The sequence below is a fragment of the Dendrobates tinctorius genome, unplaced genomic scaffold, assembly GCF_039654945.1.
Source record: "Dendrobates tinctorius isolate UK_male_01 unplaced genomic scaffold, ASM3965494v1 ptg000015l, whole genome shotgun sequence".
Taxonomy (NCBI): domain Eukaryota; kingdom Metazoa; phylum Chordata; class Amphibia; order Anura; family Dendrobatidae; genus Dendrobates; species Dendrobates tinctorius.
In genome coordinates, this window is record NW_027361683.1 from 45,601,588 (window position 1) to 45,622,867 (window position 21,280).

A 21,280-nucleotide genomic window follows, 5' to 3' on the forward strand; every position below is an offset into this window, starting at 1 on the left:
GAAGCCGGACATTCTCGCACGATCAGCGATGGACAGCGGGGGAGCCGGTCGGAGGTAAGTATCACACATAGCGATATCGCTATAACGTCACAAAATAGGTGACGTTATAGCGATATCGCTATGTGTAAAACCCCCTTTAGTCTATAAGGAATCAAATAAAGATCTGTCAAACCAATGGAGAAGATATCTTGTCAGAAAAATAAAAGTTGGTAGCACATCAATGGCCATATATTACTGTAGCTTGACATCCACTGAATACAGCCCTCAGCCCTTAATACTGGGCACTTAAGCTGTCTAGTTTAACAGTCTAGTTGATATGGTCATCCTTAGGCTCATTTTTCACATGTTCATTGTAATTTCTTTGATTCTGTGCCATCATAGGAGCGGAAAAGCAAATATTATTAAATACTAGTGCTTGACAGACCCTATTTGACTTATAATGGTGCCTGTTGGTTTCCCTCGTGGTTTGCATAATTTTGCTGGGAAGGGCAGCAGCCCAAAATACTGCACTATTAATGTCAATATGACGGAATCTGTTATGTACAGTAGACACAAATGTGAGCTTTGCCGTATAACCAACAGTACTTAACTCTGTGCAAGACAATATGAAACAAAATAAAGTCCAGAACATCTCGGTTTTCTTAGGTCTAACAAATTCAACCATTTCTAAGGTGTAAGTCAATACTTATTAATTCTATAAAAATGTTTCTCCCATTTCACACTCTGAAGGAAGTTTTGGGTAGGGGCAAATAAAACATTATGTAATTTTTTTGTCGGAGCTGTAATTTGGTTTTTCTATGCATCGTTGAGCATATTAACCACACAAGAGTCCGTTCAAGTGAAAAAATTACACTTCAAAAGAACATATGAAACAACAATGTGAACTGCAGCCTTCAAGTCAAAAATGAAAGGTCCAGTTCAGACAAGGGAGCGTGGAAGAAGCTGGCAGCGAAAGGCATGTCAGGGATGAGGGGACCCTGTGGCCGTCATATTCTCTTGAGTACCACTGACATACTTCACAAGGTATTTTGGCACATGAGCACTTTATGGACACCTAAGACATTGTATTCCTCTGATTACTTAACTGTTATACTATCCTTATTGGGTTTACTATTCTACCAACTGGGGAACAGCTCATTAACCTGTGCTTATATCTTACATATGCAGCACATTAGCAAACCTTACAAGGTACTTTTGCACAAAAGCACTTCATAAATATCTCATATATATATTCTGATTGTACCTAAACTGACACTCTGCATGTAAGGCCTCTTTCACACTTCAGTTTTTTGCATCAGTCAAAATCCGCCAAAAGGACGGACGGATGGCGGATCCGTTTTAGTACTGATGACAACGGATGCCACCTGTCCGTTTTTTTTTTTTGACGGATCCGACAAATGAAGAATTTTAAAGGAATCGCAGCCAAGAGAGAGAGAGATTTTTTTTTTTGTCCGGCACCCAGAAAGAATTTCGGGTTAAATCAGTGTCTGGAGGATCCGCCAGAGAAAAAAACCTTGCAAGCTCCGTTTTGAAATGTTTGAGGATGGTGACGGAGAGCAACTTTTGGCGGATCCTCAAAAAAAACGGATGCAATGGACGGCAATCCGTCACAATCCGCCATTAATGAAAGTCAATGGGGAAAAAAAAGGGATCCTCAAAAGAAAATTGAGGATCCGTTTTTTTCAAAACCTGGCGGATTGTGACTGATTGTAAAAAACTGAAGTGTGAAAGAGGCCTAACATACTAGCATAATCTATATGTACAACTAAGTTGCAGCTTGTCTCCCCTGTATTAACACCATTTTGCTATCTATGTCTACTTATTTGAGACCAATGGTTATTGTATCCGTTCTGGTATTTTGACCATTATACTGTATAATATACAATATATTATCTGTGCTGTTTCCACTTATCTGGAAAATATGATTGTATTCGGAAATAGAGATTTATATTAGCAATTGAGCCTTTTTTATGAAAATGTATTGATTCTCCCTCTCATATTTATTTATCTCCCCAACAGCGTCCCCTATATGACATTTTCTGCTTATTTTTATGCTCTTTTTAGAAATTTTTTCTGAATTAATGAAATTGATTTTAATATGGATCTCTTCTCTGAACTGGACCCTTTATTTTTGACTTGAAGGCTGTAGTTCACATTGCTGTTGCATTGTTGAGCAAGTTGAAATCTGTTTGCCTTCTCTACTTTAGCAGAGTTTTGGGAAACCCCAGATTCTTACACTAATATTTCCCAACCCTAAATCAGAATAAGTAAATGCCTACAATCCTTCCAAAATGATATTTGTTCCATCCTCTCACCAGCTGCATCGCATAATCACATAACCACATTGTTCTTGACTATACCAGTTCATTCATTGTAAGTATAGACAGTGAATCCTGAAGTCATTTGATTTGTTTCCTCTTGTATCAAGAATAAAAAAAAGTATAGAGCGTCTGTTCCGTTACTGAAAGGGGAGAAACTGTACAAATACCGTAATTCACAATTTTTATTTTATGTGAAATATTTATTTTACTCATTTATATAGCTCCATTAATTCCACAGCGCTTTACAGACATTATTAGCACTGTCCCCGATGGGGCTCACAATCTAAATTCCCTCTCAGTATGTCTTTAGAATGTGGGAGGAAACCCCACACAAACATGGGGAGAACATACAAACTCCTGGCAGATATTGTCCTTGGTGGGATTTGAACCTAGGACCCCAGCGTTGCAAGGCTGCAGTGCTAACCACTGAGCCACCGTACAATTATGAATATTTCTTGAGATGGACACGTATCATATATTAGGATTTGTTTAACTTTTGTAGGAATCTCCCCATTGCATTAATCTACAAATATAGGAAGGAGATTGATCATCGGCATTGATCATCCATTATTGTCTGTCTATAGGCTGTGTATTTTTAAGATTATCACACTTTATCCGGACTATTAATTGATAAAATAAAAGTACATTTTTAACTTATATCTTTAGTTTAGGGGGTTCTTTTCGCCTTTGGCAATATGTGATTAAGTAATGTTTTAACCCAATGTTGACTGAGGAACAGTAGCCCTGTCTTTATCTTGATAGTGTTAAAGAAACACAAGCGAAAGTCATTATGTATTCAGGATTTTCACTATTTGTTTAAAGGAAATACATACAGTTAGGCTGAGTTCGCACGTGGCGTTTTTTTCGCGTTTCTGCGGCGGTTTTAACCACGCGATTTTGCCGCGAAAACGCGAAAAATAAGCATCCCATGCATTCCTATGGGATTCCGCAAAGCTGTGCTAATGCTGCGGTTTTTACCGCGGCGGAATCGCTTCGCGGTAAAAACCGCAGCATGCTCATTAATTTGCGGAATCGCGGCAATCCCGCACCCATAGGAATGCATTGTTCCGCTTACTTTCCACATGTGGCTGTGCACACCATGCGGAAAGTAAGCAGAACAATTGCGGATGGTACGCACGGTCCGGAGGAGAGGAGACTGTCCTCCGGGCTTTGGGTAAAAAATAGAATTTAAAAATAAAAAATATTGTTATTCTCACCCTCCGACGTCCCGCGCAGCCTTTCCGCTTCTCTTCACGCTCTCGTTCCCAGTAGTCCTTTGCAAAAATGCCCGCGATGGCGTCCGTTCTCGCGAAGTCTCGCGGTCATTCGCGCGATGTCATTGCGAATTACCGCGAGACGTCGCGATCCCGCGAGAACTGACGTCATCGCGGGCATTTTCGCAAAGGATTACTGGGAACGGATGCGCGGGACGTCGGAGGGTGAGAATAACACTATTTTTTATTTTTTTTTTACATTCTTTTACTACTGATGCTGCATAGGCGGCCTCAGCTCAGTAGTAAAAAGTTGGTCACACTCGTCAAACACTATGTTTGACGAGTGTGACCAACCTGTCAATCAGTTCTCCAAGCGATGCTACAGATCGCTTGGAAAACGCTAGCATTTTGCAAGCTAAATACGCTTGCAAAATGCTAGTTTTTCCGCAGGAAAATCGCGGGAATTTAAAATGCAATTTTCCCGCGGACTGGAATTCCGGAATTCTCGCGGTAATTTCCGCGAGAGTTCCGGTACGTGTGCACTTAGGCTTAGAGAAATATGTTAGATAATAAAATGATATATCAGTGATCTCCCAGAATTACAATGTTTAGGCCTGAGATCTAAGGGGTAAGGTTTCTCCTTGTGGAGAGTGACATACCAGCTCTGGCTTGTCAAGATAAGTATGCCTATTCGCCGTGCAATGCTCCTCTGGCAAAATAATATGCAAATTGTCTCTTCAGACAGGAAGAGGACTTGAACTCTACACTGTGTTCCAAATTATTATGCAAATGATATTTTTCTATGATTTTCCTAAATAGTCAGTACAAATGACAGTCAGTCTAATAAAAGTCATCACCCGTTAGAGTATACATCAAATTTTATTGAAGAAACCTCCCAATGATAAAAGTATAATCTCCAAAATGAATAAAAACTCAAATTGCACTGTTCCAAATTATTAGGCACAGTAGAATTTCTAAACATTTGATCTGTTTTAAAGAACTGAAAATCTTCATTTGTGGAATTTGCAGCATTAGGAGGTCACATTCACTGAACAAAGAAGCTATTTAATGCCAACACATCCTAACAGGCCAAGTTACATGCTATCATAGGAACCCTTCTGTGATATCACCTTCACAATTCTTGCATCCATTGAACTTGGGAGTTTTTGGAGAGTTTCTGCTTGGATTTCTTTGCATGAAGTCGGAATAGCCTCCCAGAGTTGCTGTTTTGATGTGAACTGCCTCCCTCATAGATCTTTTTCTTGATGATACTCCAAAGGTTCAAAGGTTCTCTACAGGGTTGAGGTCAGGGGAAGATGGTGGCCACACCATGAGTTTATCTCCTTTTATGCCTATAGCAGTCAATGACTCAGAGGTTTTCTTTGCAGCATGAGATGGTGCATTGTCATGCATGAAGAGGATTTTGCTCCTGAAGGCACATTTCTGCTTTTTATACCATGGAAGACAGCTGTTAGTCAGAAACTCTATATACTTTGCAGAGGTCATTTTCACACCTTCAGGAACCTTAAAGGGCCCTACCAGCTGTTTCCCCATGATTCCGGCCCAAAACATGACTCCTCCTCCTTGCTGAAGTCGCAGCCTTGTTGGGACATAGTGGCCATCCACCAACCATCCATCTGGACCATCCAGGGTTGCTCGACACTCATCAGTAAACAAGACTGTATGAAAAATAGTCTTCATGTATGTCTGGACCCACTGCTACAATTTCTGCTTGTGAACACTTTTTAGCGGTGGCCGAATAGTAGGATTATGCACCACAGCAAGCCTTTGAAGGATCCTACACCATGAGGTTCGAGGGACTCCAGAGGCACCAGCAGCTTTAAATATCTGTTTGCTGGCTTGTAATGGCTTTTTAGCAGCTGCTCTCTTAATCCGATGAACTTACCTGGCAGAAACCTTCCTCATTCTGCCTTTATCAGCACAAACATGTCTGTGCTCAGAATCAACCACAAATCTCTTAATAGTACGATGGTCACGTTTACATTTTTGGGAAATATCTAATGTTTTCATCTCTTGACCAAGGCATTGCACTATTTGATGCTTTTCAGCAGCAGAGAGGTCCTTTTTCTTTCCTAAATTCCTTGAAACCTGTGCCCTGCTTAATAATGTGGAACATCATTCTTAAGTAGTTTTCCTTTAATTGGGCTCACCTGGTAAACTAATTATCACAGGAATTTGAGATTGATTTCAGTGATCCAAAGAGCCCTGATACACAATACCATCTATGAGTTTATTTGAAAAACAAAATTACATCTTTATGACACTTAAATCCAATTTGTATAATAATTTGGAACACAGTGTATAGCGCCACCTGTTGGTAATAGCGATCTTACAAGTCACAATCAACCCTTTAACGAGTCTTGTAATATGACTTAGGATAAAAGCCAAATCAAAATCTCAATTTGCAGACACAATGTTTCGGGCTATTGGCACTCGTCAGTGCAAAGTATGAGAATTGAGATTCTGATTTAGCTTTTATCCTAAGTCGTATTACAAGACTCGTTAAAGGGTTGATTGTGACTTGTAGGATCCCTACTATCAACAGGTGGTGCTATAGAGTTCAAGTCCTCTTCCTATCTGAAGAGGCAATTTGCATAATGTTTAGGCCTCAATTTCAACTTGAGTTTTCAGGCCAAGGTGTTGGGAACTTCCTGTAAGGCTGGAAGCCAGAAAGACTATTAAACAGAATGATTTGGCAACTTGCTGAGCAACTTTGTGGCACCGCACTTCAGTTTGAATTTGGTAATGCTTCAAAGGTTAGGCACACAATTATTGATGGGATGTACAATAGAGTTAAAGAATAGTAAATTAGTATGTTGTTTTCAGAGAATACAAATATCAAGTAGTAGTCATCTCATTGAAATGCTTCCTACTGTAAGTGATGTAACTCAGATGTCCCTTGTCTTTTGGCAGTCAATCATGCAGGATTAACTCCTTTGATGTTGGCACAGAGTCTCAAACACTTAGAATGTGAAGAACTGGTAAGTTGCCACAAAAGGTCATTTTTTTATTTCTGTCTGGAATAAGTCTCACATTACATTCTGTTTTAATGTACTACAGTTGAAAAGAGCAGGAGATGGGAGCTTTAATGTTCAGTTGGATTTTGACTGGTTCCATATAGAAGAGGACGTAAGCAATAGTGATGAGGAAGAAGGAGAAAAGGTAAATAGCAAGTGCTATACCAAATAAACAGATTATCTAAAAGTACACAATTATACAAGATACCGTATATACACGTGTATAAGCCAAACCGAGTATGAGCCGACCCCCCCTAATTTTGCCACAAAAAACAGGGAAAACTTATTGACTCGCGTATAAATAAGCCTAGGGTGGAAAATGCAGCAGCTATTGGTAAATTTCAAAAATAAAAATAGGTACCAATAAAAGTAAAATTAAATGAGACATCAGTAGGTTAAATGTTTTTGAATATCCATATTGAATCAGGAGCCCCATATAATGCTTTATAAAGTTTATGATGGCCCCATAAGATGCTCCATACAAAATACACCCCATATAATGTTGCACAAAGGTTAATAATGGCCCTATAAGATGCTCCATAGAATAATATGCCCCATATGCTGCTCCATAAAGGATGATGGCCCCATAAGATGCTCCATAGATTATGCCCCATAAAATGCTCCATAGATTATGCCCCATATGATGCTCCATAGATTATGCCCCATATGCTGCTCCATAGATTATGCCCCATATGCTGCTCCATAGATTATGCCCCATATGCTGCTCATAGATTATGCCCCATATGCTGCTCCATAGATTATGCCCCATAAGATACGCCATAGATTATGCTCTCATATGCTGCCCCATAAAATGCTCCATAGATTATGCCTCCATATGCTGTCCCATAAGATGCTCCATAGATTATGCCCCCATATGCTGCCCCATAAGATGCTCCATAGAATAAGCCCCATATGCTGCTGCTGCAAATAAAAAAATGACATACTCACCTCTCATCGCTGGGGGCCAGGTGCCGGTGTCCTGAGCAGGCGGGGACACTGGCGTGCTATGGGGGACAGGTGCCGGTGTCACCGCTGGCTCAGGGCCCCGGCACCTGAGATATTCACCTGTCCCCGTTCCATCGCTGCCCTCTGACCTGAACATCACAGCCAGAGGATGCGGAGGACAGAGCGGCACGCAGCAGTGGATCGGGGACAGGCGGGGACACTGGTGTGCTATGGGGGACAGGTGCCGGTGTCACCGCTGGCTCAGGGCCCCGGCACCTGAGATATTCACCTGTCCCCATTCCATCGCTGCCCTCTGAACTGAACATCACAGCCAGAGGATGCGGAGGACAGAGCGGCGTGCAGCGGTGGATCGGGGACAGGTGAATATCGCATATTCTTACCCCCTCCTGGCACGGTCTCTACAGCCCCGCTTCTCCCACGGTCTCCAGCAGCTATTCCTTCCTTCAGCTGTCACGTGGTACCGCTCATTAAAGTCATGAATATGCCCATATTCATGACTTTAATGAGTGGTACCACATGACCGCTGAAGGAAGGAGCCTGAGACCATGGGAGAAATGGGGGGCTGCAGAGACCGTGCCAGGGGGGTAAGTATGATCTTACACCCGTGCTCCCCCTCCCCCGCCGGCCCTCTGGCGTATATGACTCGCGTATAATCCGAGAGGGGGACTTTCAGCCCAAAAAAGTGGGCTGAAAATCTCGGCTTATACGCGAGTATATGCGGTAAGTAAATGGCGAAGTCACATTTTTAGAAGACTGCATTCCTTCTAATGGATGGATTATTTTTTGCGTGTAAGAAAGCCATACAAATTGACACCCGCCAAAATGTCAATCTTTCTGGAAATATTTAAGAAAAAAGTTTTTTCAGATTTCAAACCCAGCTAAAATTCATACAGCTCTATAATTAACATTTTGAGGTTTATTTATATCATGCTATCATATTCTACAGCACTCTACATTTCAGAGGGTTCATGCAGAAACAATGTCAGACATTAAAATAATCAAACGAGGAATGAGTGCCCTGCTTGGATTGTATACTCTGTAAGGAAGTAGGTGTAACACAAAAGGTCAAAAGTGCTTATATTTGGCATTCCAGCCAAAATGTGTAGTAAATAAGAGATTTCTTATGAAGCTGCATGAACCAGTCACTTGCCAGGTTAAAACAGTGAATTGTGATGTAACTTATTAGAATGTTTGCTGTTGACTACTTACAATGAATGTTTTATCACCTGGACATTATCTTTGCCCTGACAAGTTACTTTGGTCCAAGTAGTCCAAGACAATGTAGTAGAGGAGAAACCTTTGGCAAAATGTGTAATCTTTAAGCAACAAATGATAGTTTATTAAATTCAATAGCAGGCACACTTTGCCATGGATATTAGAACCAATAGAACCAACATTTTGGCCTGAGCTAGCCTTTGTCAAGGCTTTTCTAAATAAAGCATAATAGTAAAAGATACTTTTGCAAAGGTGGTCACAAAATAAAATTCTAACACATATGTTTAACCCCTTCACTACCAAGGGTGGTTTGCACGTTAACTCCCGGGCCAATTTTTACAATTCTGACCACTGTCCCTTTATGAGGTAATAACTCTGAAAAGCTTCCATGGATCCTGGTGATTCTGACATTGTTTCTCGTGACATATTGTACTTCATGTTAGTGGTAAAATTTCATTCAAATAACTTGCATTTATTTGTGAAAAAAACGGAAATTTGGCAAAAATTTTTAAAATTTCGCAATTTTCCAACTTTGAATTTTTATGCCCTTAATTCACAGAGATACGTCACACAAAAACCTTAATAAATAACATTTCTCACATGTTTACTTTACATCAGCACAATTTTGGAACCAAAATTTTATTTTGTTAGGAAGTTATAAGGGTTAAAAGTTGACCAGCGATTTCTCATTTTTGCAACATCATTTTAATTTTACGGCCCACATCACATTTGAAGCCACTTTGAGGGGTCTATATCATAGAAAATAGCCAAAAGTGACACCATTCTAAAAACTGCACCCCTTAAGGTGCTCAAAACCACAATCAAGAAGTTTATTAACCCTTTATGTGCATCACAGGAATTTTTTTGAATATTTTAAAAAAAATGAACATTTAACATTTTTTCACAAAAAAAATACTTCAGGTTCAATTTTTTTTATTTTACCAAGGGTAACAGGAGAAATTGGACTGCAAAAGTTATTGTGCGGTTTGTCCTGAGTACGCTGTTACCTGATATGTGGGGGGAACCACTGTTTCGGCGCATGGCAGAGCTCAGAAGGGAAGGAGCGCCGTTTGACTTTTTCAATGCAAAATTGGCTGGAATTCAGATCGGACGCCATGTCATGTTTCGAGAACCCCTGATGTACCTAAACAGTGGAAACCCCCCACAAGTGACCCTATTTTGGAAACTAGACCCCCCAAGGAACTTATCTAGATGTGTGGTGAGAACTTTGAACCCACAAGGGTTTCACAGAAGTTTATAACGTACAGCGGTACAATTAAATAATCATATTTTTTCCAAAAAAATGATCTTTTCACCCTCAAATTCTTATTTTTCCAAGGGTAACAGGACCCTAAAAGTTATTGTGCAATTTGTCCTGAGTACGCTGATACCCCACATGTGGGGGTAAACCACTATTTGGGCACATGGCAGAGCTTGGAAGGGAAGCAGCGCCATTTGACGTTTTTGGCTGGAATTGAGATCGGACACCATGTCGCGTGTGGAAAGCCCCTGATGTACCAAAAAATTGAAACCCCCCCACAAATGACACCATTATGGAAACTAGACCCCCCAAGGAACTTATCTAGATGTGTGGTGAGCACTTTGAACACCCCAGTGCTTCACAGAAGTTTATAAAGCCTGGGCATGAAAATAAAAAAATCGTATTTTTTCCACAAACATGATCTTTTAGTCACCAATTTTTTTATTTTCCCAAGGGTACCAGGAGAAATTGGACCCCAAATGTTGTTGTCCAATTTGTCCTGAGTATACTGATACCCCATATGTGGGAGAAAACTACTGTATGGGCACACGTCGGGGCTCGGAAGGGAAGTAGTGACGTTTTGGAATGCAGACTTTGATGGAATGGTCTGCGGGTGTCATGTTGCTTTTGGAGAGCCCCTGATGTACCTAAACTATTGAAACTCCCCACAAGTGACCCCATTTCGGAAACTAGACCCCCCACAAAACTTATCTAGATGTGTGGTGAGCACTTTGAACCCCCAAGTGCTTCACAGAAGTTTATAACGCCCGGACGTGAAAATAAAAAAATCATTTTTTTCCACAAAAATGATATTTTTGCCCCCAATTTTTTATTTTCCTAAGGGTAACAGGAGAAATTGGACCACAAAAGTTGTTTTGTAATTTGTCCTGAGTAGACTGATACCCCATATGTGGCGGTAAAACACTGTTTGGGCGCATGGCAGAGCTTGGAAGGGAAGGAGCACCATTTGACTTTTTCAACACAGAATTGGCTGGAATTGAGATCAGACGCCATGTTGCATTTGGAGAGCACCTGATGTGCCCAAACAGTGGAAACCCCCAATTCTAACTCCAACCCTAACCCCAACACACCCCTAACCCTAATCTCAGCCCTAACCCTAGCCCTTACCCTAGCCCTAGCCCTAGCCCTAGCCCTAACCCTAGCCCTAATGGGAAAATGGAAACAAATACATTTTTTTTATTTTATTATTTTTCCCTTACTAAGGGGGTGATAACGGGGGGTTTGATTTACTATTTATGGCGGGTATTTATGTTTGGCAGCTGTCACACGCTAAAAGACGCTTTTTATTGTAAAAATAGTTTTTGCATCACCACATTTTGAGAGCTATAATTTTTCCATATTTTGACCCACCGAGTCATGTGAGGTCTTATTTTTTGCGGGACGAGTTGACGTTTTTATTGGTACCATTTTCGGACACGTGACATCATTTGATCACTTTTTATTCTGATTTTTGGGACGCAGAATGAACAAAAACCATCGTTTCATGAATTTCTTTTGGGGGGTGCGTTTACACCGTTCCACGTGCGGTAAAATTGATAAAGCGGCTTTATTCTTCGGGTCAGTACGGTTACAGCGATACCTCATTTAGGTCGGTTTTTTTATGTTTTGTCGGTTTTATGCAATGAAAGCAATTTTATATAAAATATAATTATTTTTGCATCGCTTTATTCTGCGAGCTATAACTGTTTTATTTTTTTGCTGATGATGCTGTATGGTGGCTCGTTTTTTGCAGGACAAGATGACGTTTTCAGCGGTACCATGGATATTTATATGCATCTTTTTGATCTCGCGTTATTGCACTTTTTGTTCGGCGGTATGATAATAAATCATTATTTTTTGCTTCGTTTTGTATTTTTATTTTTTAAGGGGTTCGCTAAAGGGGTTAAGTAATGGGACAGTTTTATAGGGCGGTCGTTACGGACGCGGCGATACCAAATATGTGTACTTTTATTGTTTTTGTTTTTTTATTTCCAAAAAATGAATTTATTTGGGAATTTATTTTTTTTTTAATTTATTTAGCGATTTTTTTAAAATTATTTTTACCCTTTTTTTTTTTAACTTTATTACATTGTCCCAGGTGGGACATCACTGTCCTGTGACCGATCGCTGATCTGTCACATCACAGATCACTGTGACAGATCAGCAATCTGTCACAGGCACTGCACAGGCTGTCCTCATGCCTGCGCTTTGCAGGCACTGAGGAAGCCGGCTCCCTACAGGCCCCCGAAGGTCCCCGTTGCCATCTTGGATTTGGGGGCCTGCAGGGAAAGAGCCCCCCGCAGCAGCGCTGCACATTGCGCTGCTGTGGGGGGCTCACGGAAGCACGGAGGGAGCCCCCTCCCTGCTGATGCTTCCCTTTAACCCCCGGTACACCGCGATCGTGTTTGATCGCGGTGTGCAAGGGGCTAACGTGTCGGGGGCGGTCTGTGACTGCCCCTGACACATTGTGCCGGGTGTCAGCTGTGATAATCAGCTGACACCCGGCCGCGATCAGCGGCGCTCACCACGTGGGCGCCGCTGATCGCTATGACGTAATATTCCGTCCTTGGAAATTAGGTTCAGGGTCACATGGACGGAATATTACGTCCATTGTATGTAAGGGGTTAAAGCGAAAATGATTATCAAACAATATTATATAACTAGCTGAAGAGCCCGGCGCTACCCGGGCATAGTAACTAACTACGGTTAGTTATAACAAATCATAATGATTTTATCTATATATATACAGTTGTGGCCAAAAGTATTGACACCCCTGCAATTGTGTCAGATAATACTCAGTTTCTTCCTGAAAATGATTGCAATCACAAATTCTTTGGTATTATTATCTTCATTTAATTTGTCTTAAATGAAAAAACACAAAAGAGAATGAATCAAAAAGCAAAACATTGATCATTTCACACAAAACTCCAAAAATGGGCCAGACAAAAGTATTGACACCCTCAGCCTAATACTTGGTTGCACAACCTTTAGCCAAAATAACTGCGACCAACCACTTCCGGTAACCATCAATGAGTTTCTTACAATGCTCTGCTGGAATTTTAGACCATTCTTCTTAGGCAAACTGCTCCAGGTCCCTGATATTTGAAGGGTGCCTTCTCCAAACTGCCATTTTTAGATCTCTCCACAGGTGTTCTATGGGATTCAGGTCTCCAGTGCTTTCTCTCAAACCATTTTCTAGTGCTTTTTAAAGTGTGTTTTGGGTCATTGTCCTGCTGGAAGACCCATGACCTCTGAGGGAGACCCAGCTTTCCCACACTGGGTCCTACATTATGCTGCAAAATTTGTTGGTAGCCTTCAGACTTCATAATGCCATGCACACGGTCAAGCAGTCCAGTGCCAGAGGCAGCAAAGCAACCCCAAAACATCAGGGAACCTCCGCCATGTTTGACTGTAGGGACCATGTTTTTTTCTTTGAATGCCTCTTTTTTTCTCCTGAAAACTCTATGTTGATGCCTTTGCCCAAAAAGCTCTACTTTTGTTTCATCTGACCAGAGAACATTCTTCCAAAACGTTTTAGGCTTTTTCAGGTAAGTTTTGGCAAACTCCAGCATGGCTTTTTTATGTCTCGAGGTAAGAAGTGGGGTCTTCCTGGGTCTCCTACCATACAGTCCCTTTTTTATTCAGACGCCGACGGATAGTATGGGTTGACACTGTTGTACCCTCGGACTGCAGGGCAGCTTGAACTTGTTTGGATCTTAGTCGAGGTTCTTTATCCAACATCCGCACAATCTTGTGTTGAAATCTCTTGTCAATTTTTCTTTTCCGTCCACATCTAGGGAGGTTAGCCACAGTGCCATGGGCTTTAAACTTCTTGATGATACTGCGCACGGTAGACACAGGAACATTCAGGTCTTTGGAGATGGACTTGTAGCCTTGAGATTGCTCATGCTTTCTACAATTTGGTTTCTCAAGTCATTAGACAGTTCTTTGGTCTTCTTTCTTTTCTCCATGCTCAATGTGGTACACACAAGGACACAGGACAGAGGTTGAGTCAACTTTAATCCATGTCAACTGGCTGCAAGTGTGATATAGTTATTGCCAACACCTGTTAGGTGCCACAGGTAAGTTACAGGTGCTGTTAATTACACAAATTAGAGAAGCATCACATGATTTTTTGAACAGTGCCAATACTTTTGTCCACCCTCTTTTTTATGTTTGGTGTGAAATTATATCCAATTTGGCTTTAGGACAATTCATTTTGTGTTTTTTCATTTAAGAAAAATTAAATGAAGATAATAACAAAGAATTTGTGTTTGCAATCATTTTCAGGAAGAATCTGAGTATTATCTGACAGAATTGCAGGGGTGTCAATACTTTTGGCCACAACTGTATAGCTGAGTGTAGATCCCTGCCCACTCCGCATAGCCACATTCGTTATAATATCATCCCGTCAGCCAGAGCTACCGGACTACTCCCCCTAATATCCCACATCATCCCATCAGCCAGAGCCACCGGACTACTCCCCCTAATATCCCACATCATCCCGTCAAAGCCAGTAAAAGAATAGTGAAATTGCACAGAAACATGGTTCACTAAGATCCCAGGTTTTCTACTGATCAGGCTGATATTCTCACTTCTCTGCCACCATAAATATCACAGTCATGCTTTTCACCAATGGACAGGCACAAACCTTATACATTAGTACAGTAGAGAAACCTTCACACACATTTTCATGCACCGTCAATTTGTAATTTGTCCAGCTGAGTTGCTCATGGATGTACAGCATCTGTATGCAGTATAGTATCATTTAATGGGTTGTTATGGGAAAAGCATTACGTGTTATATGGGTATTGTCATGTGGAGCCGTCCTGTGTGACACGGCTCGCAGGCCGGTAACTAAAACAACAGGACGTGGCACGTGATGCTGTCCTGTGTGACACGGCTCGCAGGCCGGTAACTAAAACAACAAGACAAGGGGTAGAGAAACAGTTACAACGGTGGGCCCTGCGATAGGGAAAGGGGACGTGGAGACCTCCTGCATTCCCCTGAGTCAGTGTCCCTAACGCTCCTAACGTTCCCTGTTGTGAGTTCATTCTCTGGTTCTCCAGTTGTGAGTTCTCCTTCCAGACTCCCTCTGGTGGTAACAGGAGGTAGTGAGGCTGATTTGATTGGTGGAGATCTGCCACCTGAGAATGAGGATGATGATTGGACCTCAGGAGTCTCAGATTGGATTTAAGACAGCCAACGCCCTATTCAGTTGCTGGTGATTCCTTCTGGCTTGTCAGCTCTTGGTTTTCAGCTCTGTTCCAGTCATCTAAAGCTAAGTTTTTCTGCTAATGTTCACACTTGATTAGTATCAGTATCAGTATTTTGCCAATTTGCTTTTTGTCCCTTACTAGTTTGGTCTCTTTTTGCTCTGTCTAAGAATATTTCAGAGTGCTGATATAGTGGGAGAAGTCTAGTGACTTCAGGATTAATTTTGCTATCAGAAGTGTTGGACATTATTTTTGTAGGGTTTTTTGCAGGTTGCAGACAGTGTCTTTCCTTTCCTTTCTAGTTAGTTTGGGCCCCATCATTTGCTCAGCCTATTTTCCTGCCTGTGTTTGTGCCTTCATCTTGTTTCACCGTCAATACATGTGTGGGGGCTATCTATTCCTTTGGGGTCTGCTCTGGGGCAGTTAGTTTTCCCCTTTTCATGCTTCAGGCTTATTTAGTCCTCTGGCTGTGACGAAGCGTCTAGGAACGCTCCACGGCTGCTGCTAGTTGTGTGGTAGGATCAGGGATCTGCAATCTGCATAGTTACCAACCTCTCTGGTTTTCTGTGACTTAGCTTGTTTTGCTTTTTTTAGCCTCGGTGACACATTCATAACAGAATCACCAGCCATACCAGAGATTCTAGGGTACTCTGTTGTGAGTTCATTCTCACCAGTTGTGAGTTCCCCTTCTGGACTCCCTCTGGTGGTGACTGGAGGTGGTGCGGCTGGTTTGATCAGTGGAGATCTGCCACCTGAGAATGAGGATGACGATTGGATCTCAGGATTCTCAGATTGGATTTAAGACAGCCAACGCCCTATTCAGTTGCTGGTGATTCCTTCTGGCTTGTCAGCTCTTGGTTTTCTTAGAGGCACTAAAGAATATTTAGAATTTAGAGCCCTCAGTGGTTGATACCTTTTATGGTACAAAGATATATATTTTTCCTGTATCTACAGGCACTAAAGTATACTTGTTGCCATTGTGCAGTAGAACAGTTTTCAGACTTTTTTTTGGATGAATTAATAAATAGTCTCCAATCTCTCACATTGAATTCAATGTAGTATTTTTCCTTCTGCCCAGGAACATCACTGCAGTACACAAGAGCACCGTTTTGAGGAAATTATGGAAGTAATTCCTTTTCTCTGCTTCTTATTTGTACTGTCCATGCCCTCAAAAACTTTGAGGATGAGATGCCCAGTGCACTTTAATTATCTTTATAACACTTTTAATGCCTTGTATGTATGTAGTATGTATGTATGTTTGTTTGTTGTATGAATGTAGTATGTATGTAGTATGTAGTATGTATGTTGTATGAAATTTGTATATATGTAGTATGTATGTATTATGTAGTATGTATGTATGCTGTATGAATGTAGTATATATGTAGTTTGTATGAATGTAGAATATATGAAGTATGTATGTTGTATGAATGTAGTATATATGAAGTATGTATGTAGTATGTATGTATGCTGTATGAATGTAGTATATATGAAGTATGTATGTAGTATGTATGTATGTATGCTGTATGAATGTAGTATATATGAAGTATGTAGTATGTATGTTGTATGAATGTTGTATATATGTAGTATGTATGCTGTATGAATGTAGTATATATGAAGTATGTATGTTGTATGCATGAGAGGCATCTGTAATTTACATCATAGGTAGACCTCAACTATGGGAGACAAACTGAGAAAAAAAAATCCAGAAAATCACATTGTCTGTTTTGTTTTCATTTTATTTGCATATTATGGTGGAAAATAAGTATTTGGTCAGAAACAAAATTTCATCTCAATACTTTGTGATATATCCTTTGTTGGCAATGACAGAGGTCAAACGTTTTCTGTAAGTCTTCACAAGGTTGCCACACACTGTTGTTGGTATGTTGGCCCATTCCTCCATGCAGATCTCCTCTAGAGCAGTGATGTTTTTGGCTTTTCGCTTGGCAACACGGACTTTCAACTCCCTCCAAAGGTTTTCTATAGGGTTGAGATCTGGAGACTGGCTAGGCCACTCCAGGACCTTGAAATGCTTCTTACGAAGCCACTCCTTCGTTGCCCTGGCGGTGTGCTTTGGATCATTGTCATGTTGAAAGACCCAGCCACGTTTCATCTTCAATGCCCTTGCTGATGGAAGGAGGTTTGCACTCAAAATCTCACGATACATGCCCCCATTCATTCTTTCATGTACCCGGATCAGTCGTCCAGGCCCCTTTGCAGAGAAAAAGCCCAAAAGCATGATGTTTCCACCACCATGCTTTACAGTAGGTATGGTGTTTGATGGATGCAACTCAGTATTCTTTTTCCTCCAAACACGACAAGTTGTGTTTCTACCAAACAGTTCCAGTTTGGTTTCATCAGACCATAGGACATTCTCCCAAAACTCCTCTGGATCATCCAAATGCTCTCTAGCAAACTTCAGACGGGCCCGGACATGTACAGGCTTAAGCAGTGGGACACGTCTGGCACTGCAGGATCTGAGTCAATGGTGGCGTAGTGTGTTACTTATGGTAGGCCTTGTTACATTGGTCCCAGCTCTCTGCAGTTCATTCATATTTCCCCCGTGTGGTTCTGGGATTTTTGCTCACCGTTCTTGTGATCATTCTGACCCCACGGGGTGGGATTTTGCGTGGAGCACCAGATCGAGGGAGATTATCAGTGTCTTGTATGTCTTCCATTTTCTAATTATTGCTCCCACAGTTGATTTCTTCACTCCAAGCTGGTTGGCTATTGCAGATTCAGTCTTCCCAGCCTGGTGCAGGGCTACAATTTTGTTTCTGGTGTCCTTTGACAGCTCTTTGGTCTTCACCATAGTGGAGTTTGGAGTCAGACTGTTTGAGGGTGTGCACAGGTGTCTTTTTATACTGATAACAAGTTTAAACAGGTGCCATTACTACAGGTAATGAGTGGAGGAAAGAGGAGACTCTTAAAGAAGAAGTTACAGGTCTGTGAGAGCCAGAAATCTTGATTGCTTGTTTCTGACCAAATACTTATTTTCCACCATAATATGCAAATAAAATGAAAACAAAACAGACAATGTGATTTTCTGGATTTTTTTTTCTCAGTTTGTCTCCCATAGTTGAGGTCTACCTATGATGTAAATTACAGACGCCTCTCATCTTTTTAAGTGGTGGAACTTGCACTATTGCTGACTGACTAAATACTTTTTTTCCCCACTGTATGAAGTATGTATGTAGTATGTATGTATGTTGTATGAATGTAGTATATATGTAGTATGTATGTAGTATGTATGTATGCTGTATGAATGTAGTATATATGAAGTATGTATGTAGTATGCATGTTGTATGAATGTTGGATATATGTAGTATGTATATTGTATGAATGTAGTATATATGTAGTATGTATGTATGCTGTATGAATGTAGTATATATGAAGTATGTATGTAGTATGTATGTACAGTATGTTGTATGAATGTTGTATATATGTAGTATGTATGTAGTATGTATGTATGTTGTATGAATGTAGTATATATGTAGTATGTATGCTGTATGAATGTAGTATATATGAAGTATGTATGTAGTATGTACAGTTGTGGCCAAAAGTATTGACACCCCTGCAATTCTGTCAGATAATACTCAGTTTCTTCCTGAAAATGATTGCAAACACAAATTCTTTGGTATTATTATCTTCATTTAATTTGTCTTAAATAAAAAAACACAAAAAGAATTGTCCTAAAGCCAAATTGGATATAATTCCACACCAAACATAAAAAGAGGGTGGACAAAAGTATTGGCACTGTTCGAAAAATCATGTGATGCTTCTCTAATTTGTGTAATTAACAGCACCTGTAACTTACCTGTGGCACCTAACAGGTGTTGGCAATAACTATATCACACTTGCAGCCAGTTGACATGGATTAAAGTTGACTCAACCTCTGTCCTGTGTCCTTGTGTGTACCACATTGAGCATGGAGAAAAGAAAGAAGACCAAAGAACTGTCTGAGGACTTGAGAAACCACATTGTGAGGAAGCATGAGCAATCTCAAGGCTACAAGTCCATCTCCAAAGACCTGAATGTTCCTGTGTCTACCGTGCGTAGTGTCATCAAGAAGTTTAAAGCCCATAGCACTGTGGCTAACCTCCCTAGATGTGGACGGAAAAGAAAAATTGACAAGAGATTTCAACGCCAGATTGTGCGGATGTTGGATAAAGAACCTTGACTAACATCCAAACAAGTTCAAGCTGCCCTGCAGTCCGAGGGTACAACAGTGTCAACCGGTACTATCCGTCGGCGTCTGAATGAAAAGGGACTGTATGGTAGGAGACCCAGGAAGACCCCACTTCTTACCCCGAGACATAAAAAAGCCAGGCTGGAGTTTGCCAAAACTTACCTGAAAAAGCCTAAAACGTTTTGGAAGAATGTTCTCTGGTCAGATGAGACAAAAGTAGAGCTTTTTGAGCAAAGGCATCAACATGGAGTTTACAGGAGAAAAAAAGAGGCATTCAAAGAAAAAAACATGGTCCCTACAGTCAAACATGGCGGAGGTTCCCTGATGTTTTGGGGTTGCTTTGCTGCCTCTGGCACTGGACTGCTTGACCGTGTGCATGGCATTATGAAGTCTGAAGACTACCAACAAATTTTGCAGCATAATGTAGGGCCCAGTGTGAGAAAGCTGGGTCTCCCTCAGAGGTCATGGGTCTTCCAGCAGGACAATGACCCAAAACACATTTCTAAAAGCACTAGAAAACGGTTTGAGAGAAAGCACTGGAGACTTCTAAGGTGGCCAGCAATGAGTCCAGACCTGAATCCCATAGAACACCTGTGGAGAGATCTTAAAATGGCAGTTTGGAGAAGGCACCCTTCTAATATCAGGGACCCGGAGCAGTTTGCCAAAGAAGAATGGCGGATCCGCTTTTCTTGTGGTGGATCCGCCATTTTTTCCCATAGAGATACATTAGTGGCGGGTGGCCGTCCGTTACGTTCGCTATTCGGTGGATCCGCCAGATTCCTGGCGGATTCTGTCTGAGGTGAACGGACTTTGCAACGTTTTTTGGCACTGTCAAAATGGCGGGAGACGGCGGATCCGCCATCGTCCGCCATGCGTTAGAATGGGCGCCTATGGGCGGCGGATCCGCCGGGAACAGCTATTTTGCGGAATCCACCGGCGGAATCCGCTAAATCGCACTGAGCATGCTCAGAAAAAAGGATACTTTTCCAGACAGTCCAAAAGCTATATAAGGTGGGCTAATTAATCATTGGGCCCAGACATCCGGCACCAGCCAGACTGAAAAGACACAGAGCTAGCCAGACAGCACCTGCCCAGCAGCAAGACCCCCAGCTGAGGAGAGACAGAGCCTGATAGCCAGCCATAAAACCTGCCATAAAACCTGCTCAGTAGCAAGACCCCAGCTGAGGAGAGACAGAGCCTGATAGCCAGCCATAAAACCTGCCATAAGCTGCCCAGCAGCAAGACCCCCAGCTGCAAGACTCCTGGAGCAAGAGGCCTGACAGCAGCTGCCCAGCACCAAGCCAGGACGGAGAGGCCTGCTACGAAAGCCTGCAATTGTGTGAGTATTAAATTATTTGTGTGGGGCATGTCTGTGTGTCTGTGGCTTGTCTGCCTGTGTGTATGTGGCCTGTGTGTGTGTGTGTGGCCTGCGTGTTTGTGTGTGTGTGTGGTCTGCCTTCCTGCATGTATGTTCGTGGCCTCCCAGTGTTGCATGTCTGTGTGTGTGTATTTTTATTATGCCTTCTTTTTCATACTTTAATTGTTTTTCTGTTGCATGTGTACTGAATTTTATTTTCATAGTACTGTAATTTTATTTCCATATTTGCAATTGTGCTGTGATTGTGTTGTGTATTGTATGTGGTGAAACTGGTGTTGTATGTGGTGTGACTGTAGTATGTTTTCTGGATTTTTTTTATTTTTCATCTATTGTTGTATTTAAAATAAAGAGCAGAGTAGCTCCTACTTGTGAAAAAAAAATTAATAAAAACTGTCCATAGTATTATTTTAAAACCAGGTAACATTAAGTATGGGTATACGTGCAAAAAAGGTACATTAAGTGTTGGTTTTTGGTAAACAAGTGTG

General features: G+C 41.4%; 1 protein-coding gene across 2 annotated transcripts in view; it reads left to right on the plus strand.

The window, feature by feature from the left end:
• The window catches only part of LOC141076922 (arf-GAP with SH3 domain, ANK repeat and PH domain-containing protein 3-like), a 297,702-nt gene that overhangs the window by 266,773 nt on the left and 9,649 nt on the right, over positions 1–21,280 (plus strand). For both annotated transcript variants that reach the window (XM_073564144.1, XM_073564145.1), the window contains 2 exons: positions 6,470–6,537; positions 6,617–6,718. In XM_073564144.1, coding sequence (XP_073420245.1) covers positions 6,470–6,537; positions 6,617–6,718 — 170 coding nt within the window. The remainder of the gene's footprint in view (positions 1–6,469; positions 6,538–6,616; positions 6,719–21,280) is intronic.